The 23,071-nt window shown below is 44.9% G+C and overlaps 1 protein-coding gene across 6 annotated transcripts in view; it reads left to right on the top strand.

The window, feature by feature from the left end:
* LOC135369050 (potassium channel subfamily T member 2-like) overlaps positions 1-23,071 on the top strand; it is a 189,355-nt gene that overhangs the window by 34,113 nt on the left and 132,171 nt on the right. For all 6 annotated transcript variants that reach the window (XM_064602674.1, XM_064602673.1, XM_064602677.1 and 3 more), the window contains one exon: positions 3,031-3,269. In XM_064602674.1, coding sequence (XP_064458744.1) covers positions 3,031-3,269 — 239 coding nt within the window. The remainder of the gene's footprint in view (positions 1-3,030; positions 3,270-23,071) is intronic.

The raw sequence follows: 23,071 nt of genomic DNA, 5'->3' as shown, positions 1-23,071 counted from the left end.
AAGAATCTGCATCGAATAAATAAAAAAAAACACCATGTATATAACACAAGCTTGCGCTCCAATCCCAAGGAACGTACTTTTACGATCATTCATGTGAGAGTATCAAACTGAGAGCTGACCTAATATGATGTTCAAGACGTTCAACGAATTTCGAACAAGCTGTTTAAAATATTTGATCCACAGGATTTAGGGACAACCTGTTTTTTCTTTTCTCGTCTGTCCTACAGTGGCAACACGACATTCCAACTATGTCCTCTTTGCGATGTATAGACTCAACGCTGTCATACCGGCTGCCTGCAAAGCTTCCTCGTCCGCTAAAGTCGCTCATCCACAGGCTACGTCTCAACGTGGCCTTCACTCCGTTCTATCGCTACCAGCTTGGCTGCGAGGCTAGCCCTATTTGTAACGAGTGTGGAGTAGTTTGCCAAAATAGAGCACATACTCCTCCGCTGTCGGACTTATATCAACGAGAGGTGTACACTGCAATCACAGCTTGCCACACTTGGCAGCCGCCCCTTCAATTTGTCGTGCATGCATCCTAGGCCCTTGGGACACCGCGGTCCACTCCAGGGCGGCCTTAAGTCAAGTAGTTCTCTTTACTTTTTTGTTTTGTTTTGAGCCGACTGGTGTAAAGGACTCATTGTGACCCCAACAGCGCCCTCGGACATTCCCACCATCACGATCAGGATCTCCATCGTCGCTCCCATCATCACCGTCATCTCTCGTCATCGTCATCACTCATATTAAACCCCTTAGCTCCCAAAGAACACACGCGGTCCTCAGGACGTCCCCACAGTGTCATCGTGTCCTCGTCCTTCGAGGTTATCCTCAGGATGTCCTGAGGATAACACTCTCGGATTGCCCGTGAAGAGTCATTCAGGTACGTCCTGTGCCTGTACCTGTGGGTAGCTAGCGGGACGAGAGATACTACTTTGTTTAGTTTACCTGTTCAGACTTTCTAAACACATTTGTTATCTTTTTTGGGCCGATCCTGGGACCTGATTGACATTTTTCTGAAATAAAGGGTGGTTCAGGGTAAAATTCTCTACATCTAAAAAGGATGACTGTCTATGATAAATGGAGCGCATTACTCGTGGAACGGAGAGAAACGCGCGATTCTGTCGCACTGCTTTTGACTTTCAAATCTCCTACCTGAACGTCTCAAACCAAAAGGAGTAAGAAACATAGACTTTGCATTGATGTGGGCCTAATACTTCAATCAATTCCTCACTTTGAGTATTCTTTCTTTGCGTAATCGAAAGAAACATGGATAGCTCACCCTTCGTTTCGTGTCACAGGCGAGCAGGACTCTCGAATGTACGGAGGATCGAGTTATAAGCAATAAACAGTGTTTGTTTTGGCTTCGGAAGAGAATTCTAGTACCTATCCTATCCTACAGTTGGCAATACGAATTCTAGTACCTTTCGGAGTGGGTTTCTCGGACTTCATGACTCCCTGACAAGATTTTTTTTGCGTCTGTTATATTTCTCTCTGCTTTCTCTTTAAGCCGCTGCGCTATAAATTATACGCAGAAAAATGAGGTGCAGATGAAGTCGTCCTCACAAGGTCCTGCGAGTGTTCCAGGTTGACACCCTGAGGATGTGCAGGCGAAATGACCGGGAGTCCCACTTTAACACGGAGGTACCACTGGGAGGACAAGTTGATAACTTCCTGAGGATGTCATCGTCGTCCGGGGTTGACATCATGGGGACGATCGCAGGACCTTTCTGTGTTGTTGGGGCTATGGGGCGACTTCATCGTCGGAATATAATTGTTGTTGTTGTCCTGGTCCGTCTTGATCTCCAACTGCATTCGGTCGGTGAAGATTATGTCACAACTTACTTAACTTATGAAACTTATGAAACCGAAAATGGAACCCCATTCTTCGCCTGCGACGGAATCCTTCCCGCTAAATTCATATGACACAGATGAAGTACTTCCGCGATCAGAAAGAGGACCCGTTACTTCCGGCCGCCCATCCATAGCTGAGCGCGAACAACGCACTTCCACTTTTATTTCCGCCGCGTGTTACTCATTTCCGAAATCCCTTTTCCTCTTAGTGACGTGAATCAAGTTTTTAATAACGTATGCCAAAGACGTAAGATGGCACCGTCTTAAGATTTTTGTTCTTTCTACTCGTTTTTCTTGTGTGTGTGTGTGTGCTACACAAACTATTCTATACATTTTAGAATACAATCACCAGTAAGGTTGTTGAAACATGTTGAATAGGTTTCGATTTTCCGAATGGAATCCTTCCGTGCGCGATCGCTGTGAATATGGCGCACGTGTCGTGTTCTCACGCGCGTCCTATAGAACGTAATCATCCTTAACATGCACAGATTGGCGCGAGACAATCACCGGGCGATCGGCCGGAAATGTGAGGAAGTTAGAACAACGGATGAAATATCTAGGGCGGAAACAAGGTTATTATTATCCCACACCTTCACAAAAAAGCCACAGAAAGTGGACAAAAGTATAGACTAACCGAGCACGAAACATCTCTAACTTTAATAGGCACAAGTGTTCGTTAAGAATCTTCAGGTAGCGGACACTATGTACAAAACTGCGAGATATATTATACTATTCCCCGTCGTACGAAGAGTGGTGGGAGTAGAAAAGAAAAGGAAAAGCACGAAACTATAAAAACTCCAAAGATAAACACGAGTGAAACCTTCATATGAACAGTTGAACGAGGAACGGAGGAATGATTCCCTCATTCCACTGTGTTTACTTATCCACTTGTGTTTACCTTTGGAGTCTTAATAGTTTTATCGTTTTCCTTCTTTATTTTGTACTTCCATCACCCTTCTTACGCGGGGGGATAACGCGATATATCTCACAGTTTTGTACATAGTCTCCGCTATCTGAAGATTCTGCACGAAAGCTTGTGCCTATTAAAGTTACGGCGATGTTTCGTGCTTAGTGAGTTTTATACCACACGAAGTAGAGTATACGGAAGTAGCACTTGTGCTGACATGTGTGTCACGAATTAAATTCCCGGACATTTGTGAATCGACTGTCTTTTCGCAGGTGCCATCAGGTGCGGCGTCCGGCGGCATGGTGGCGCGAGGATCGTCCGCAGTTCGCGACGGGAGGGGCGAACCCTGGTGGCGCGATGCCCCTCCAAGATCGGCCACTCGTTCCTCGCTAAACTCGTGCGGTTCCATGGCCGCGGTCGCTTCGCCCGGAGGAGTGGCTCCTCTGCCGCCACGCTACCGATTCAGAGACCTCATCCTAGGGGACTTTGCATACGGAGACGATGGTACACGGTAAGTGCTCATTGCTCAATTAATGTAGGTAGTCAATTTACACACACAGCCAATAAAAAGCTGAAACCAAGTTATCGTTCGCAGTCGATAAGCTCAATTCATTAATCAACTATTCATTATTGAGGTCATAAATACGTCATAAGTATCTCACTGCGCATCAAGTTGCTCGTACCTGTTTTATTCACTTTCAAAATACTACGGGCCTTCATCTGCTAAGAGTGATAAGTAGAGTCCGAATAACAACGACAATAAATGAAGGAGAAGTGATGAGGACGTGGGATGTTTCCCCGTGGTAGTCCAGATAGATATTCATTAAAACACTCGAAATATGCGTGCAGCTGTGCACTATAATTATTCTGTGTTTGCCGTAAAAAAACTTGCGCTCATGTTTCTGCTTATTCTGACACGAAATAACCGGATGTAATGCATATTTAACTGAATTTGAGCGTCTTATGATTATCGTACAGTAAGATAACGCTGTTAAGGTGCGTAGAACAGCTTGCACAATAAATATAATCAAACGTAGCATGACGTGAGTGAGTAAAACCAGACGCCTGCTAGCTACGTTTTCCCATTGGTTTTTAATCACCTCTCGCTTTTTAACACACTTATTAACGAAAGCGTTTATAACAATGTAGCGTTCATGGCTCCGTAGGGCAAAGCTCTGTCGCATGTCACTTAAAATCGCCTCGCAGTTGAAAAATTACTCGGCACCGCATGACATCAGTCTCGCGTAATTAAAGCACAGAAGAGTTACTGGGTTAAGCAAACGTCGATAGGGCGGGCAACGTTTCACGAAAAACATGAAAGTGAGGAAACGATTGGGTTAGCAACGGCGGTGCTTTCACACCTGGCTATCTGAAACTCTTTCAAAGTATACACTATTAGTCTATTTTCACGAGAAATATATCATCAGTGTGCGAAACATGCGTTTCCATGCACCGCCCCTCTACTTATAGAACGAAACAATCTCCTTCACTGGACATTCAGTGAACAACGAAAATCAGCTCCACTTGCGCTGATTCCCTACCCTGACTGTAGGACATCTGACGGTTTTGTTTTAGTTTCGGGGTGTGCTGCGGTTACGTATCCCTGGCAATGGAGCAGGTACCGCCTTTAAGGGCTGCTGAATGATGATGATGATTGAAAGAAAAAAATGGGGATAAGGGCTGCTGAACGTTCCAAGCTTTACATTACTTTTACGTATATCAATGTATAGAGCTGCTAATTCACATTGTAACTAACACGGTGTCCCATACTACCTTGCTAGGGACTACCGTCTGTATATTACGATTTGTACTACCTGCAATAACAAAAAACAAAAAAAGAAACATCAAGTAATAACGCTGCAGCAGCCTCACTGCACTGACGTCTTTTGGGTAAGCAATCGCAGTTTTACGCCTCAGCAAGCCAGTCTACGCTACAGTAACGACATAGGAAAGGGTTTCAAGGAACTAATCAGCTCGTGATAACGTCTCCCTGTGGGAAATGTGATCAGTGTGGAAACATCATGACATTTCTGTGTCGAAATGCTCCCATTAAGCGATACACGCGCGGCTTAATGTCTTCCCGATTCGTTGCTTTCATGCAGCATCACGTTTTGAAACAATCTCTGCCTAAGTCTTGATGTAAACATCCCAGTTGCGGTTGAAATTTCGCTGGCGTTTATTTCAACTGCATGATAGTAAGTTAAGATTTATAACAAACGCGATGCTCGTATTTAGGTCAAACAGCTCGAGAAAATTTGGCTCTTACGAGGTGGGGGTAAAAAAGACGAGTTTTTTGGTCGAACGCGCATCGGACCACATTTACAACGCTCACGTATGACTAAAATGCTCGTATATTTTGGGTGCAGGTTCAATACTGCAACTCATAACGTCGTACAGCCGTGGTTTTATATCTTTATTAACTTGGTGTTCGCAACACGATGTTACTCTGGCTAGAAGCGCTGTACATACCTAGACAGATGGAATTAGTATGCGTCCTGGGCCGACTTCACTGTGCCGACATCCGTCTGGACTCAGACAGCGCTGCAGGTGATAAGATTTGAACGGCGTTTCGAGCTTACGTTGTTTTGGACTTTTACTGTTGCCAACGTTACAGTATCTCCAACTATTTTTTTTTCTCTTCGAAACACGCCGTTCGGAAAATCGCGATAGTAAAGAAAGGTTTTTATGGCTACTTTAAAATAACATATTGCAACGAGCGAAAGTTACCACGTTTCGATATGTATTTATAGTTACTTTCCAACCTCTAACGCGCAACGTCACCTTCCACAAGAACGAGTAACGGGTCGACTGGAAAAATCCATCGAACAGGTGGCACATTTCAAAGTGGAAAAATCTTTGCGCTGTCACTCTACCACGGATAAAGTATCCGACGGCCTCGTTTCTTCCGGTCGTTCACACAGAACACTCGACGCGAGAAGTGACAAATTGCCCGTCAACTTGAAAATGTCATTGGAGACAGAGGCGCGCGTAAGGAATCACGTTTCTTCATCATAAATACTACTTTGTCAAAGAGGCGATATGAAGCTGCATTCAACTTTACAGAATGCTCGTCATTGCGTCGAATGCGCATATCGCGAGAAAGCTTGTTCGCTCTGGCAATGAGCGCTGCATAGACAGTAAGAAGGAGACAGGGGGGATAATATGCGTCCTGGGCAAACTTGAGGGACAACGGTGTCTGGATATCCCGCCGATAGCACTGCGTACGTCAGAGTAGTAATAACCGCCACCAGTGGCATGGGTTAAAGCATCCACTCGTTGGTGGTAGCCAAGGTCGTGGGTTCGAATCCCCGTACCGGTTGTGCTTCCTGGTTTTCCGTAGATGGCACAATTCCTTTAAAAGCGTTAGCCGTCACGCTTCCCACCTCCGACGAGCTCTTTCAGCACCACCATTTGTCTCGTGCCTCCACAAGTGCTCGACAAAATGAAGTAGCGTACCTAGCTCATTATGGTGACAATTGGAGGGCATAGATTAAGCGTATTCCACAGAAATGCTTTTAAGAGTATTTCGTGTAATGCTCACGTTTTATGTGGACACTTAATCCGCCATCTAATGGATATAATCCTCTTACCTATGTCCTCGTAACCTGCAATCGAAGCGGAACAAATCTACAGAACATTGGCTTTTTCTGTAACAGGCAACGTCGTGTGTGATTGTCATTCGTAGCGATGTTTATTAAATACGTTTAATCCTTTCCCGAACAGTGTCCTTCTGATAAACGTTCCTTTTGACGACCATTCTTTACTTTTGGAATTTCAGAGTTGAGAGCAAACCATTCCGAAACGTTGTATTTTGTCGCGTTATTAGTGAGCTTTAGTGTATCGTACGCTATCGCCTTTGCGTACATAAGGGATGGCGTGGTGGGTCTGCGCACTGGGCGAAGGTCTCTTTATGTTCTGCGGGTGCGTAGAACCACCAACTTTATCCCTTACGTATGCAAAGGCGATAGCGTGCGATGCACAAAAACTCACTATTATCGACCGTAGGTCCTTCGACTTCCGTTTTGCGTTCATTTGAAAGTACAATATTGGACAGTGATAACTGGTAGCTTCATACCGCGTGACAACTACGACCATAAGGTGCACCACAGTGTTCGGAATGGGGATTAATTAACGAACGGCACATCGACGTGTCCCAGCAATTTGTACTCTGCTGCAAAGTTGATGATGACCTTCGGTTTTTGCTCTCGAGCTCGAACCTCGGGTCCGGTAAGAGAGAAACCTGATGGAGAAATGCACGAGCGAACGGGGACGGACAGCGTTGTCCGTTGAACGCTTTCCGTGTCTTTTCCCTGTAGCATTCCTTTACCGTTCTTGCATGAAACCCTCTCCATATCCATGTAATATACAGTACCGGACAAGCTACGAAATGATCGATCGAGACAGCGTATTAATTATTGATTTGTACTTACGTACAATTCGTCATTTGTATGGCTGCAGCCACTTGCTCCTTCCCTCTCTCCCTCTGTCTGTTCACTGCTCATAACCACAGTTGTTAAAACGTAATACCAAAAATATGACGCGTTTGGGGGTGTACCGTAAATAAACGATTTTGCGTTTAAAAATATGACTTTCGTAAATTTATTCCGTGCCGAATGTGCCGACATTCGCATTAAACGCTATAATTTCACCGCCCGCAAATTTCCAGGAGTACATCCCCGCAGAGTTTACATATTCAAAGAATTTCCGTAGAGCTTTCATCGCGCTTTCAATTTATCTGACCAAGTGGAATGTCTGCCAGCTGTGCCTGCCCCAAAAGAATGCGCGCATTTATTGGAAGAGCCACAATAGGCATTTTTTTGCTCAGCGACCACAACTGGAGCTTCGAATTCGCAGTCTGGTCACGCGTAAGTCGCTCTATCGACCCGTCGTTACATCTCGTCCTATTTGGGATAGAAGCGCAGTATCTTTCACAGTGCCCATTAGAGTCATGTTCACATTATAGGTTCACCAAAGGTCCCCCACCATCGATCTCCGTACGCTGTTGGGTCATAGACTGTACTGAGTCAAGTGATCACACCATACTTGCTGCCATTTTCAGGTTTAGTTTTTAAATTAGCGCCGCGAGGCAACTATGGCTATGAGAGGCGTACAGACGTGGACAGATGGAGAGGGGACAGCAGGAGGTCCTGGGCCGAGTTGGGTCGGGTGGCACAGTTCGGGGGGAACTGTGCCTTTTTGGAAAGTCTGTCGCTATAACTCAGCACAGCGGGTGCAGGGATTGGAACACGCGTCACAGGTGATCATCCTAACCGCGCGAGCTCGTCCACATGTTTAGCCATGTCGAATATCTGCTTTCTCGTAAGTCATCATCCTGTTATTGGACTTCCTATTACTGAAGACCTTCGTGAGAAACCTTCGTGAGAAACCTTAGCAAGGACGACATTCCCTCTGGAAGGAACGCACGGAGGGTTTCAACATCATAATGTACTTGATTGAAAAAGAAGAGTGACCAAGGCCAACGCGAAAAAGATAAACGACGTGAAGCAGAAAACAAGGGAGCGGGGGACACATTAGTCCCACAAAACTATGACAACTGACAACTAGAACAACAATAGGACAACTATGGCAAGTAGGAGAATACTATGACAACTGAGTCGCACCCATTAAGAACGGAAAACGGCCGTGCTTGGTGTTCCTGTAAAGCGTGCTCTGCCTCAAGCAGCTTTACTTTGAGGAGAAGACTGCTTCAGAAATCGGGTTGGGGATGAAGTTACTAGCATTCCCCCTGGGTCGTTCCTGCATACCTCTGGATCTGATTACAATACTGATATCCTGGGGGCATATGCTCAGTGGCTTCACACTTTTTCTTTTTTCTTTGTTTTGAGGTTTACGTATTAAAATTGGGTGCAGACATTACAACTGTAACGAAAATAGCTTCTGAATTAGCGTTACGTCGTATCTTGGCGGCAGGATTGGTTAAACTTCGCGAAAGTAGTATTTAATACAGTAGAGTGTCTGAGCTTTAACTGCAATTATTACATCTTATCTGTGTGCGGTTATGCGTATTTTTTAAGAACGTTTTTCGTGTCTGTCGGTTGATGAATACAGCCATCCATAACAAAATGCTAATGTGGAAAACTGAGATTGAATTGTCTATAAAGAAAATTGAAAACAATGTACTATATCATCACGTTTTGTAGCAGGAAATTGAGGTGGAACTTCTTCTCCAAGTTTAATTTAAACACTTCGAGGCTACTCGGGGAATACCTACCGTGCACGGATAATAAAAAAGAGGAAGCAGCTTTCCTGACGAAAAATAAAAACTTATCCATCCTGTATCCTGCGATGCCTGGTTTTGTACAGTCTCATATTGAGTAAGCCATTGATTTCTTCGTATAATGCACGACTGGTATTTTTACGCCGGGCCGTCAACGTCAAAGGAATCGTCTCTCCCGATACTCGGAAACGCTTCTTTTTTAGTGTCAAGGAAAACAAAATCAACGACTAGCAATAAACATATTAATAGAATAACCGTGCGATGGCTGTCGGGTGGGTGGAGATAGCAGGTGGTTCTGACACCCTGTTCTTTACTGGTCTCAGCTACGTGTACAAGAACATAAGATTAGAAAGGGAAGATGACAGGCCAAACGCAGGTTCAAGGAAGAGGGAACACGATGTTATCTGAATACAGTCACTGCTATCTTGTCTTAAAACGTGTACTTTCGATTCCCGTGGCCAAAGAGTAGAGAAAAGACAAAGAATACAGGAATTCTTCTCCGCTAGCTAAGTTCTTGCCAACGTAGAAAAAGATTACGCGAAAATTGGTCTGGTACTTGTGATGTGTGTGGCGCAAAATGCACCAGGAATAGCTGAGTTAGTGCAGCATTCGCTCGTTGATGGCAGCTTGAAGACCACGCTGAAGTCGATAGGGACAGCGGGTTTGGAATCTTACCTTCGGCTGTGCCCTTTCAAGTTTTACTCGGGTTTTTGTGGCGCATTTTACAGACGGATGTCGGCACAGTCGTCCCTGAAGTCGACCAAGAATTGATCCTCCTGTCTCCTACTCCCTTTTGCTGCCACCTGACCAGGTCCATACAGGACCATAGCCACGGTTGCGTCGCGGTGGTAAGACGGAATCGAGGACAACGCGTTTTTATTGAAGAAATACCGGGGCAAAATGGATGCAAAGTCACATTAAGGTTGAAGCACGACCATAGTGCAACCTGCACTTAGTTCTTTTTAAGGACGACCTGTTTCTTCTCTCGCTCTCTTCTTTTTTCCAATGCCCGTTGATGACGTTGATGTTGATAAAATACTAAAAGAGAGAGATTGGATCCATCACACGACGAATTGGGCTACTCCCATAAACTGCCGGTTCCCCTTACAGGATTCCCTATAGCACATGGTGTCTGGAACATTTCAGTGTTATCTTCCAGAATACAATATTTATTTTTCTTGGTCATTTTTTTCTCGGCGTATTGTGGACGAGTGGAAAGTAACGAACACTGTGCACGCCATCTCTTCTTTTTTAAGGAATTCTTCCCATGTATACGTACATATATGGAAGCGGTAGAAGAAGCAGTAGGATAATGCATGGCGCTGTAGAATGGTAGAACCATAGATACTGCTTGCTGGATGACCGCCATGATCACGTCTAGTTTTTCTTCTCTTTCTTACTTCCTATTTGCTTTTATGGCCAAGATGTAGTTCTCCTAGTCGCACTGGAAGTTTTCCTTTTTCTTTTCTTTTATGGTCATCTCCAGTTTTGAGAGAATGCCAATAGAAAGAAAAAAGAAAAGGTGCTGCAGTCGATAGAAGAAATAGTTCTTTTAATAGCTACAACCAAAAGAAGGAAAAGATAAGAATTTCTTTTTAGAACTAGGTTCCTTTAAACGGTATGGTGTTTATGGGTTGTGGGTTGCGCAAAAAATTTGGGGGTGGGGGTAGAAATTTTTTTTTAAAGGGCTCCACGAATTGAGTTTGTTACTGGTAGCTCTAACATCACGATAACTGCTAGGAGGTGTCCCAAGCAGCACAATGTACCGAAAGTCGAGTGCAATAGGGGTGGACAGTATGTGTCTTATCAATGTTCTTTAGTTTCACCAGTTCGTTCAAGGTCTTCGACCTACCCGTCCACCCCTATTGCACTCGACTTTCAGTACATTGTGCTGCTTGGGGTTGTGCAGGGTTGCCAGATCAAAATCCTGAAAAGTCGCCGACGCGCCATGAAAATGTAGTCAATTTCTCTTGAATGTAGCCAGTTCTCTGGCAAGTGGTGTGCAGGCATCATATATTGAATGAATGACTCTTTAACGAATGCTAATCAATACCAACGATGCTAACGTAGTTAAAAGATTGTAACGTAGATGAAGAAGTCGTCTTGCTTTAGTATTGCGCAGGTTCGTTCGGGAAATGATGGCGTTCGTAAAATGAAACACAGAGCGAAGTTCGCGACTGGGTTTCCCGCCATGTAAGAGGGCAAAAACACAGAAGTAAAGACAGAGCTTGTCATTCGATGGTTTTTGTTATTTCTATTCCCGTGGCGAAAACTCATTGCTCAGCTCAGTTCGCATCCTTGTCTCGCCTTCCAGGCTGGGAGGTGACCCTGTGTGGAAGTTTCCCTGGGTTTTACTCAGACGCTGCATAGCAAATGTCGGCACAGCTTCCTACGAAGTCGGCCCAGGACGTTATCAACCAATCGGACGTTTATTTACGATGCTTTTTTTTTTCAGACCACATTCGCGTGACAATCGAGCGTGTTCTCATTGCTCGAGGAATTCGCCAGCTAGCACTTTTTTCGCCCGCCATCGATCCAGCGCGATGTCCAACTATATCCGCTGTCGTCATATGAATGTCCTCGACCATGGAATCGGAGTAGGAGAGACCATGGTGCCCCAGCAGCATAAAACAAAAAGAAAAGAAAAAAAAACTTCGTTATGTTTCGTTCTATGAAGTTTGTTCTGTCTAATTTCTGTGTATTTCGTGCTTATTAGCAGATGGATTGTGCTTCATTCTTTTTACTGTTTTTTCGATTCTCGTTCTAGGAAAAAACACGTAGTGTGTGCACGGCAGCACTGAACAGCCGATTCGGCAGGCTGAAACCCAACGATGTTGAATGTACGAATGATGCGAAAGAATCAATTTGCTCAATATTCCGACCACCCGCCGCTTTCTTAACACGTGTCTCCTATGGCGAATCCGACTGGTGGATCTGGAACAACCACGCTCTGGGTGGCAGAGTCGGTACCACCATCTGGCCTCGGAACCTCGCAAGATCCGGAAGTGACGGTAATGATTCGTTGGAGTTCCGTCTGAATCTGAGCTTTCTCAGCAGAACAGGAAAGAGTGATTGATCCCAAACAATCAATGACTTCGCCACCGCTCCAGATGGACCAGTCCAATGCGCTATTAGATACGACGCTATCGCTTCATATGAAATGCTATCTATTTCAGAAGGATGGAAACATTAGTGAAAAAGGAATAGCACAGTCTCTGTTGTGTGCTACTCTCGGGCTTTCTCAATATCAAGCTTCTCAACCAGCTAGCTATTTTATCGAGTCCATATTCCTATGTTTCATATCTACGAACAAACGTCCACGTCGTAACGTATGATTTCCCGATTCCTCCAATTGGGTCATTTTCTTGTCATTAACTATTATGCTTTGTCAAAATTACGCTGTTATGCCAGGCAAGGAGACTTTTTCCGGGCCACTGTTTCGAACGGAAAGAGATGAATAAAAATAAAATGTGTCTAAGTAAGACCCTCGCATTGCAGACGTTCTTACTCGCTCTCTCAATATGAATTTTATTGAGAGAGCAAATTAGGCACCACTACGGTACACCAGGCTGAAATCTGACGCTGCAGCCCTGCGATTTTACTGACCATGCAATTTAGAAAGCAACGTAGCACGCCAGGTTTCCTCCGAACTACACCCTACTATTGACAATGGCGTTCGTTTGTTACTGCAACACTAATTTGGGCGGCACCGACATCAGAAATCTAGAAAAACTGTCCACATTATGGCCCTCACTTGGGCGCAGCTCTTGAAGTTTTGACCTACATGTTGAACTCAATTATCATCTCTGTTCGTCTCTGGACATCATCCCTTTGTGTTTTCATCATCTCATCATCGGTTTGAACTTTCTGTATTAAGTGTACTGGGGTAGCCAGTTTGACGTCGTCGAAACTAACATCCCCATTTTTTTCTTTATTCACATCACATCACATCACATCACATCACATGGCCCTCACTTGTCCAATGAATCAATGAATCACTTGCCACGCGCATGCCTGCTCTGTTTCCCCCCCTTCCGCTCGTTTTGTCCCACGAGAAACACCGGAAATTAGTGGGCCAAACAATTTTGTCTCTTGGAATAAACATCTTGCCTGTTGTACCTAATCAGGCGCAACATTTTACGCATGAACTGGTTCTTTCAATGGAACACTCTTAGCATTTTCGCGGGGTAAAATTTAGACCCAGCTCTGCAAATGTGATTCACCATCAATCATCAGGCAATAAGCAATCTAAACCATATACTCTGTTCTGTCCACAACATTCCAGTCTAATGTCGAGTATAGAGCCGTGTCAGGGATGACTTCACCGAAATCTTAGAGATCTGCCCGCACACTGCGAGCAAAATTTACGACCCCAGACTTGCTTCTCTTTCTGAGGAAGTTGGAAAAATAGAATACGGCCGGAAGAAAACCGGGCTGTTTTATTGACCGCGCTCAAAGCTCCCCGCTTCGAAAAGATAAAGCGACAGAGTAGGTTAGCTACAAAGTTGTTGCCCCGGAGAATTGGAGCCTTTTCGAGTACTTCCAACCAGACGCCATTTCACGAGCCTGTCTGATTATGCCTTCAATTTAATCCTCCACGCATAGGAGTTCAAGGAAATGAGCGTTTCTGAAGGTGAATTTAATTTCCAGGTTGATTCATCCTTCGATGTGGGTACGGATTCTGCAATGATGTCGTGCTGTGTACCCTGCACACACACACATCTAAAGAGACGATGATGAGATGTTTCCTTCACTGGAATGTATTTGTGCACGCGAGGACTTAAATTTGCAGAAGAAACTCCGCTCATAGTTTCGGCAATCCTACTTGTTTCCCACATTTTGTTTACTATGCCGCTTCGCTCGAAAATCTCGAAGCGAACTTATTACGCAAAGCCGAAAACGCTTTATTGTAGTGGCGATGATGGTTAGCGGCGTTCCTTGAAGTAACTTGATCGGAGCGAGGGCCCATATTGTCCAGGGATTTGACAAATGCACCAAAGGATTTTGTCATAGCGAGAGGTCTAGTTCGTTCATGACGAATTCCGCTGGTCATTTTCGCAGTGTAGTGTGTCGGTTTGCAATGTCCGTCCGTCCGTCCGTCCGTCCGTGCGTGCGTGCGTGCGTGCGTGCGTGCGTGCGTGCGTGCGTTCGTGTCTGTGTGTGTGTCTGTGTGTGCGTGTGTGTGTTTGTGTGGGTTCAGTGCAAAAACGAACGGCACGGGCAATGAAAGCAATAAAGGTACTGACTCGGCTCGTTGGTACCCGATAATCAAAAGGAATTGTCTATCAGAAAGTCGCGGTGATACCATATACAGTATACGTGGAGCTTCTCATAGAGAAACCGGGGAAGGGACCTGAAGCGGTCTTTAAAGGAACAACAAGTTCGTCAAGAAGGTCGATAGGGTACAGGGACAGAGGGGAATGTTCGATACCACATGGGTGGGCTTACAAATTCCGGTTAACCTGTCGGAGTTCTTACAGCGGCAAGGAGCTCCAAAGAACCCTGGAAGGTAAATTTCCATTAATCCTAAAACTGCACATGGCTAGTGCGGATGCCACGCCGTTTTTGGGGAATGTCAGATCCTTTACAAATCCAGCAACGCGATAAGGGATCAACTAGTATATATAGAGGCTACGCTTATCGTAGCTTTTTACGAGCAATACGAATAGATGCGTGTAATAAATTTAGTTGGAATGCCCGTCTCCGCCTTCTTCGACGCACATTGCACTCAAGCGACCAGTCAAGCTGATCAGAATATTTTATTTAACATAATTATCTAAGTACACAAGTTACTTCTCAAGTTACACTTTGCTTGTAAGTAACACCATAACAACGTAGATGTTCTGCGTGTGAACTATCGTTACAAGAATGTCACACTGCTAAAAGTATGTACAATCTACCGTTCGCATGTACACATATCAGGCAAAATTCGACTGAAAAACCAGTCAAGCTAGTGTAAGCTTTTCTGCACTACAACTACTAGACAAACGGATGCAAAACACACGATACTCTTCGCTTCGGCCGTGAGATGAGCAGAATAGAAGTAACGACGTCGCTCGTGTCGTTTCCGTCATATATCCGTGTACTGTGGACTTTCAACACTTTCCGTATAACTCGTGCAACTGTGGTTTGGAATCCCGAGCCGTTTTTACGGTCACGAGATTTCAGGGTTTCTAGATGTAGATCTCGGGACGGGATTTTACGAGGTCGTATAGGACTGTATCCACCTGAGCATTCACGCTACTGCAGATAGCAATACAGTGCGTGCTTCTTTCCTATCCACCCATCATCCCGAAATAAAGTTCTTGTTGTTTTTCCTATTCAGTATATTAACACCAGCGACATCCCCACGGAAAATATGTCCATGGGACAGCCGCGTGTTATGTTGAGTATTCCCAGCGTGCCGGAATATAATCTGTGTGTTTTCCTGTCGTCTGCTAGGAAATCTTGTGACTGCGCCCCAGGCTATTCCTCGCGGTTAGTAGTGCACGGAAAGATATGACGCTGAGGGCTTGCGCTTACGTGGCAGACATTTTTTTCGCATCTTCCGCCGGAATATTCTGAGGAATGTCCTGCGAATACATACATTGATGCATAATGCTCTTTTCTCTTTTTATTCCTCAGTAGTAACTGTTGTCTGGAGTAGCCGTGTCTACGACAGTGTTCAACCTAAGAACAGCATCTGAACCAGTTTGTAATGCATTTATACTTTTGCATTTAACTACAAAAGTATCTTCTGTCAAATGTAAGTATGACTCAAAGAAATTATGTATAGACTATGTTGTCTCGTCGTGGTAAAAATATGGGTAAAAAGAGGCATCCTCAATGCCGTTCTTAGGTTGAACATGACAATGATTTACTGGAAAGGCTATCGCTATTTTCTGTTTTTACTTTCAATTCAACCTCAAATAACAAAAAGGAGAGAGAAATTTCTGCAATATTTCGTATAGTCTCAGAGATCGGAGAACCCTCGTGATTTCGTACGGGTTCTAATGCTAAGTAACGTAGATTTTTTGGCTTATTGGTATAAGGTGTTGAAGAAATAACCGAGGCGCTCACTACCAGCTCGTATTTTATTAACGAGGAAACGAGATTTTTATGTGTACTATCCTACTTCCCCATCCAGCCTTGCTCTTGAAAGGCACATAGTATCGAGCAGTTTGTGTTCTCTCCCTGACAATCTATCGACTCGGCGCACAGAATTCACGCTCGCCTGAGTAAAGACGCTTCTACTATCTTCCTACGAGTCTTACCGGTCGATCTGAAAAGCACCTCAGAGTCCTTTTATGTATTATTGAGGAATCCTGAGGTTTCGATGCTTGAAAATATACCGGGATTTCGGTATTAATTTTCTTTCTTAAATTTCATATTAGCGCCGCGAAGCAACTGTGGCTATGAGCGGCGCGTACAGACGTGCACAAATGGAGAGGACAGCAGGAAGGAGTGGTGGACAGTGGGTTAGTGTGCGTCCTGGACCGACTTCATGGGGAACCGTGTCAAAATTCGTTTGAAAAGTCTGCCGGAAAACTCAGGGAAAAGCTTAGACAGCACAGCGAGCGCCGGGATTCGAACCCACATATCGGGGGGGAGGGGGAATATGTTTATTAAGAAAAAGGAAAGGTGAGCCAGACGGAGGTCGGCTTGCTATTAAAAAAATGGGAATGGAAAAAGAAAAAGAAGAAAAGTAAAGGTAAAGAAGAAAAGGAAAGGGGAAAGAAAAGGAAAAGAAGAGGAAAAGAGAAAAGAAAAGGGAAGACAAAGAAAATGAAAGGAAGAACAGAGAACTAAAACTGAAGAGTCACACACACACGGCCACACAATCCCAAGGCCTTGACAAGGTTCGAAGCGTGGAGAAAGGGGAGGAGCGCAGTGGTGAGTGCCGCATTTCGGGATCCGAACTCTGCGTGCAATCAGCACAGTTCTGCTTTGTCGGGATTTACCCGTGTGGAACTTACCCATTTGAAATCCTTCCTGACTTTCAAGTTTCAGAGGCGCAATCCGTCAACAATCCGTCCCTGTGCCAGGATAAATTTTGGTCAGGTTTATTTATCGAAGCTTAATTATTATGGATGGTTTTTCCCGAATAGTTAGTTCCACTGGCTTCTTCACCTGTATAATACTTGATCTTGATATCTTTGATTAGACTTGATTCTCGACGCGTGCTTCGAAGCGAACGGCTGGAAATAATGCTATGTTTCGCCGGAAGTTGATCCGTCGCACTTGCCGGACATTCAATCAGCGAGAAGCCGACTTTGCCCTGACGAGATGGACTTTTGTTGTGCCAGAGGCATCGCTTTGAATTCTTGATCTGCCTCCCGCTCTGCGTATTTGTATGTGGGTGGAGAAGAATGTGACCTTGCAGAGTCAAAGGGAGAAACCAGTAACTAAACATCTTTGTGCCCGGAACTTTGAGGCAATCGCGGTCTCTCGTTGCACATGTACATCCGTAGAAATACAGAGGGGGGGGGGGGGGGTAAAAACAAAACCTTGTAGGGAATGGTGAATTGTTGAAACAAGGAATCTTGTTCCTTCTATTGTTAGTTCGAGAGTGCTAATTCGACTTCTTTGCCCGGGTAAATTTATTTCATGTCACATGGTTGTGTTGCTTCAAGCGATTCAAAAGATGAACGCTAATTAAGATATCGCCGGATAAAGAACAAGGAGGAACACGTATAAGTTGAGGCCCGCATAAAAAACGCTCATTAACTATGGAATTCCATAATCATAGTACGGCTTAAAGGGTGTGGCCACGCCTACAAAATGGTTATAATCGAGCAAATGCACTTTCTTAAAATGCGACGTTAGAAGAGAAAGCAGTCAGAAGGTTTTTAAAATTTTCGTATTTTATTTAGAGTATGACGCGAAAGAAAGTGATGGCATAGTCACTCGAAATATGAGAACACTGAAGCTTTATTTAGTACCAAATAAAAGCTTTAGTTGAATTGAATAATGGCAGTTGAAGGAAGGATAAATGGGCTTTGTGATACTTGTCTTTCTATTCATTTGCCTCATGTTCTGCTACATTACATGAGAAAGCTTTAGTGTTCTTCGAGAACACTTATTTTATTTACGCATAATTAGAGGGCTCTTACGGGAGGGTTTTCAATGAAGGGAGGGTACGAAGTAGCTAATAGGAAAACGCTATTATGTAAATACGTATCCGAAATGCACAACCACTGCCTCTAGTGATAAGTTCAACCATGTACCAAGCTCGTCTTGGACAGTGTTTAAAACTGAGACCGATCGTTTCAACGAGGAAGAACACAGGATTACATCTCACCATCCGTCGCCCAGGCTGCTGCAAAAATTCCATCTTGGATGGTTTGTTTACATTGCATCTTGCTACGCCTAGAAGGACCCGCATGGAATCTTCAGAAGACAGAGTGCGTATTAGAAAATTCCGCGCCTTTTAAACTGGAATGATCGCGAAGAATTCCTTACAGGGGATCACAGATGCCGCACCGCTTTTCTTTGTCTTCCTGGCAAGACTCGCGAGATGAACATTGATTAGTACTTAGTATTATACGAGACACGAAATAATAGAAATGTTTTCGTACAGGAAATAGGAAGCAGCCGAGGCAGGAACACGTAAGCCTTCAGACGCCGACGAATCAAACAATGAAGGCCCAAGTTCGAATCCTTTTACCTGAGTTGTTTGATTTCATGTTTTTCTAGTCTCGTGGTTTTAGTAATCACCAGCTCGTTTGCATTTTAGAAATTCTTTCGCGGAAATGGAAATTATTTATGGTTAGCCGACAGACAGACGGGGTAAGCGGGACAGAAGTGACAGACCCAGCTGCACGAGCACACCTGGCCGCAGAATCGACGAGGGCATTCCCCGAGATACCAACGTGGCCCGGAGTCCACTGGAACCACACATTGTGACCTAGAGACGAGAGTATGGCGTGGAGGCAAAGGATCTCCGTGTAGATGTCGTCGATAACTTTGAGTGAATACGATGCCAGGGCCTCCGAGGCTGACTTACTATCAGAAAGAATAGTCCACGGTCTTGGTGTCGACGAAGAGATTTACGGCAGAGCAGATAATAAAGCAAATTCTTCCGCTTCGGTTGATGACAGCGCGGGCAGCAGCTTGAAACAGCGCTCGTATACCTCATCAGGTATATAAAAAGCAGATGGTGATCCATCGGGTACCTCCGAGTCGTCAGTGTAAATCTCCGCTCGATTCGAGTGCAGGGAGTGGAGATGTTGCAGCGTTAGTTGGCATGCCACAACAGCTGGGACGTGGCTCTATTTCGGAAGGGATGTGAGCACGGGGGGCAGACATAAGATCCACAGCGGCTTCGTATAGGAGAGCATGATATGCGACGGTGGGATTTGGCTTTGTAGGCGCAGAACAACTTGGCCGTACGCAGAAGCAGGGCAATGCTGTGCAACATCACGCCAATCAACTGCGTCTAGTCCAGTCCTAGAGTTGGCAACACAGATGAATGTATGGCACGAATAATAAAAAGATTGACTGTACTGGATATGAAGGCGTTGTCTGGCGCATAACAGCGAGCGTTTTTTCGAGGGAGCTTCTCATTCTTTTTGTGACGCAGCCGTCGCTTTTTCTCCAAGTTTCAGATATTAACTGAGTCGTAAAAAATAACCAACGAAAAAATTGGAATTCTCGGAAATAAAATAAACTCCGAAAAACACTCTCCGCATGTATGCTGCAAAATAAACTCCGAAAACCGGGAACCATACCTATCGGAAATCTTGAACGTGTAATTTCTCGTCTCTAAACTAGCCGAAGCACAAAGTGACTCACAAAGCACTTCGAACGAAGCCCAAACGCCGCTTCCACAGGCTATAGGCTTTCTTGCTCTTCTCTACGCAGCAGAAAGATAAAGTTCATTTCTGGACACGGCCAAAAGCAAGAACTAATTAAGAACTAATTACAAGTTCCCGTAACGCAAGGACTGGCATTGCCAGGCTAGAAGCATATTGCTCCTAATCTCTGGTGCTCAAGACGCCGTGTAATTCCTCCAGGTAGTGGAGATGAAGCCAATCAACGGAGACGTGTCCGCTGACTGTATCCAAGATGGCGCGTTCGGAACCCGACCGGTGGCTTCAGCAACTTCCTCTAAAAAAAAACAAAAACAAACAAACTGGAAACGTGTTATCATTGCGAAGCAATAACTGGTAGCTATCAGCGATGTGCAGGCTTGAGAAGTGGAGAGAGGATGGCAGTAAGGAGCGGGAAGCAGGACAGTTTTATGCGCACTGGGCCGACTTCAGGGGAACCGTGCCAGCATATATCTGGAATGTCTGCTCGAGGGAGAAAGCACTGAGACAGCACCGATGGTGGCGGGATTCGAACCCGTGTCACCTTTATCAAACCCCTGAGTCAAATGTGTCCCTCAGTCTCAGGGACAGGGTCTTCATTATGGATGACCAGCATCATCAGGTCGCCTGCAGGTCTAAATCAGAACAACAACTACTACTACATGAATGATGATGGGATAAGATGCTTCACCGCAACAATTGCGGTACCATACTTCAGTGCATGTAGGTTAATATATGAGTGGGATGACCATGAAAAAGATGAGGCATACACACATGACACACGTAAATGAGATATCACACACGTCGTAACTGATGGGGATAGTAGTTCATCCCGTCGGCCACCGGAGATGTAGTGCTGTGAAGATCACATCTCCGCATTCATGGCAAAAGTTTGTGTGCTACAGCTTTAGCAGTCATTGAGGAGTCCTTCATTCAATATATGATGCCTGCACACCACTGGCAACAGAACTGGCCAAATACGAGCGAAATCGGCTACTTTTGGCTATTTTCGCGTGGCGAGTTGGCGACTTTTCAGGATTTTGACCTGGTAACCATACGAAGTAAAATAACTAAGCAAGAAAGACGTTTTACTTAGCCGTCGGTGACGCAGATAGATTGTCATTAACGACATGAAAATACCTGAAAAAGAAACATTTTTGGGATAAAGAAAAGAAAAGACTTCAGTCGTGTTCAAGAAAAGAACGGCATTGCCGGTGCCTCAATTTCTCCTTTTTTCCCCCGAGTTTAACCACCAGAAGCCAACATAGTGTTCGAAACGTTGCTCGTAGAATTTCTTCGGGTCAGATTTACTTCAGTGACGGGGATGCTTGTTCGTACGTTGAACACGACTATAGGCCTGTCGCGATCACTTGAATAACGACGCGAAAGAAGCATTGTAGGCAAAACTGCCGCTTTAGTGGAATTTATTGCGCGCTTCCGTAGACAAGGGTCGCCCAATGTCACACATTCTATTCACGGAGAAGTGCAAAGGGGAACAACGAAGCAAAATGAGAGGGGGAAAAGAGGGCAAGTGAGGCCCATTGCGGATCAGTACATTGGTGGGTGTTGGCAGAAAAGCCCAATACAGTACGTCATATGACATGCTTAGAATTGTGTAAATATAGCCAAAGGTTTGTGATATGCTTTGATCTGAAAGAGAGACGGGCCTGGTACTTTCGCGGCTTCACACAGCGACCGTTGCTACTAAATTCGTTGTCATATAGTAGATTATTTTTTTCTTTTCACTGAAACACTCGAGAAATATCGAAGTGTTTCACTGAAAAACAGCGCTGCTCCAAAGTGATGCTGAACACAATCTTACCCCATCTTGTGTGACCAGTTCCCTCCTGTGTTTTCTAAAAGATTCTCATGAAGTCTGCACAGCTAGGGCAGATCCTTCCTACTATCCTTCCTCCATCCGTTCACGTCTGTACACCACAGCGGCTTCGCGGATCTTACGGTGGGAAAATAAGTGGAGTTCCCCTTTAAAGGAAAACTGACATCTGTTTCTGTGAGACTTCAGAGGCAAATCTCTGTGGAGTAGCCGGCCATAAAACTTTGCGGACATCCTGCAGCATCACCTCAGGTAAAAGATACAAATGTGGCTTCTTTCACCGAGGAAATTGTGCGTGCGTGCGCAGAAGCGTAGAAAGATGGGGAAATTTCTCGAGATAAGCATTCCTGTCTCACAGGTACGTTGTATTCCTTCTCTATAGTCGAGGGATTATTAGATGAAACTCTTGGCGGTCATAAGGGCTTTCATTGGACGCAGCCACGCGAGGGGAATTTAGAATCGTCTTGGAAGAACTCCCAGTAGAATATCGAGCGGGCCTTCGGAAGTTCATTTTTACTGCGGAGGTTGCGAAAGAAAGCATTGCAGCGGACCAAGTGCGGTGCTTGCGCTGTGACTGTACATGATTTGCTCTGCGGCGCAACGGCAAACCTGACCATAGGTTGCCATGGAGCAGAATCACCTCAAACGTCGCTCTTTGTTGCGCATTTCTGAACATCTGGCCGAATGTAATGGAGGCACGCATTGTCGCACGCCGCTTCCTGGCATTATCAGCCGCACGTTTAAGTATAGGTGTTACGATAGGAACGCTTCCGTTCGTGTAGTAGGCTGGTGCCTCGTTGGTGACACGACAGCAATGCGGGAGCCAGCGTGCATTTTAACAGCGTCGGTAAAGAAACCGAGGGTCATAATTACGGCATCAACGGTAAATGTGCTAATGCTATTCCCTGTTTTTTTTATATTTCTCGAAAGAACTGGGAACATGAGGGACGGCCTTGTAGATTAATTCTGCACACTTGGGGTGCTTACGTAACATGGCACAATTTAGCGTCGGTCTTTTTAGCTCTCGAAGTATGTCTGCCGAGATATCACATATTCCATTTCCAGAAGGCTTAGCAAAATGCAACTCAAATGCTGAATGCAAAAATGGTTTGCTTTCAAGAGTATCCAAGTAACATATTATCGCTCGAGACACGTACATCCAGTGATTTGCCTTCCCAACACTCCATAGTAAGTTGGGACTTGGAACAGTATACCGCTCTTAAATTGTTGCAGTTTTATATTCGTGCGTATCTTTGTGTTACTCACAAGGTGACTCTCTCAGAATGGGATCTCTGACTCGAATGAGAAATGGGATCTGTCTGCGTTCGCTTCCAAGTACAAAATGTGCGAAATAGAGACGTGCGTTGCGTTTTGAGATCCACCCTTTGAAACGGTTCCTTCACCATAGGGGAGCCCCTGAACGCAAATGAATTGATTGAAGAACGTTTCAC

Source organism: Ornithodoros turicata, chromosome 9 (genome assembly GCF_037126465.1).
Source record: "Ornithodoros turicata isolate Travis chromosome 9, ASM3712646v1, whole genome shotgun sequence".
Lineage (NCBI taxonomy): Eukaryota > Metazoa > Arthropoda > Arachnida > Ixodida > Argasidae > Ornithodoros > Ornithodoros turicata.
The sequence above is the reverse complement of the archived record's forward strand: the minus strand, read 5'-3'. Positions and strand labels throughout refer to the sequence as shown.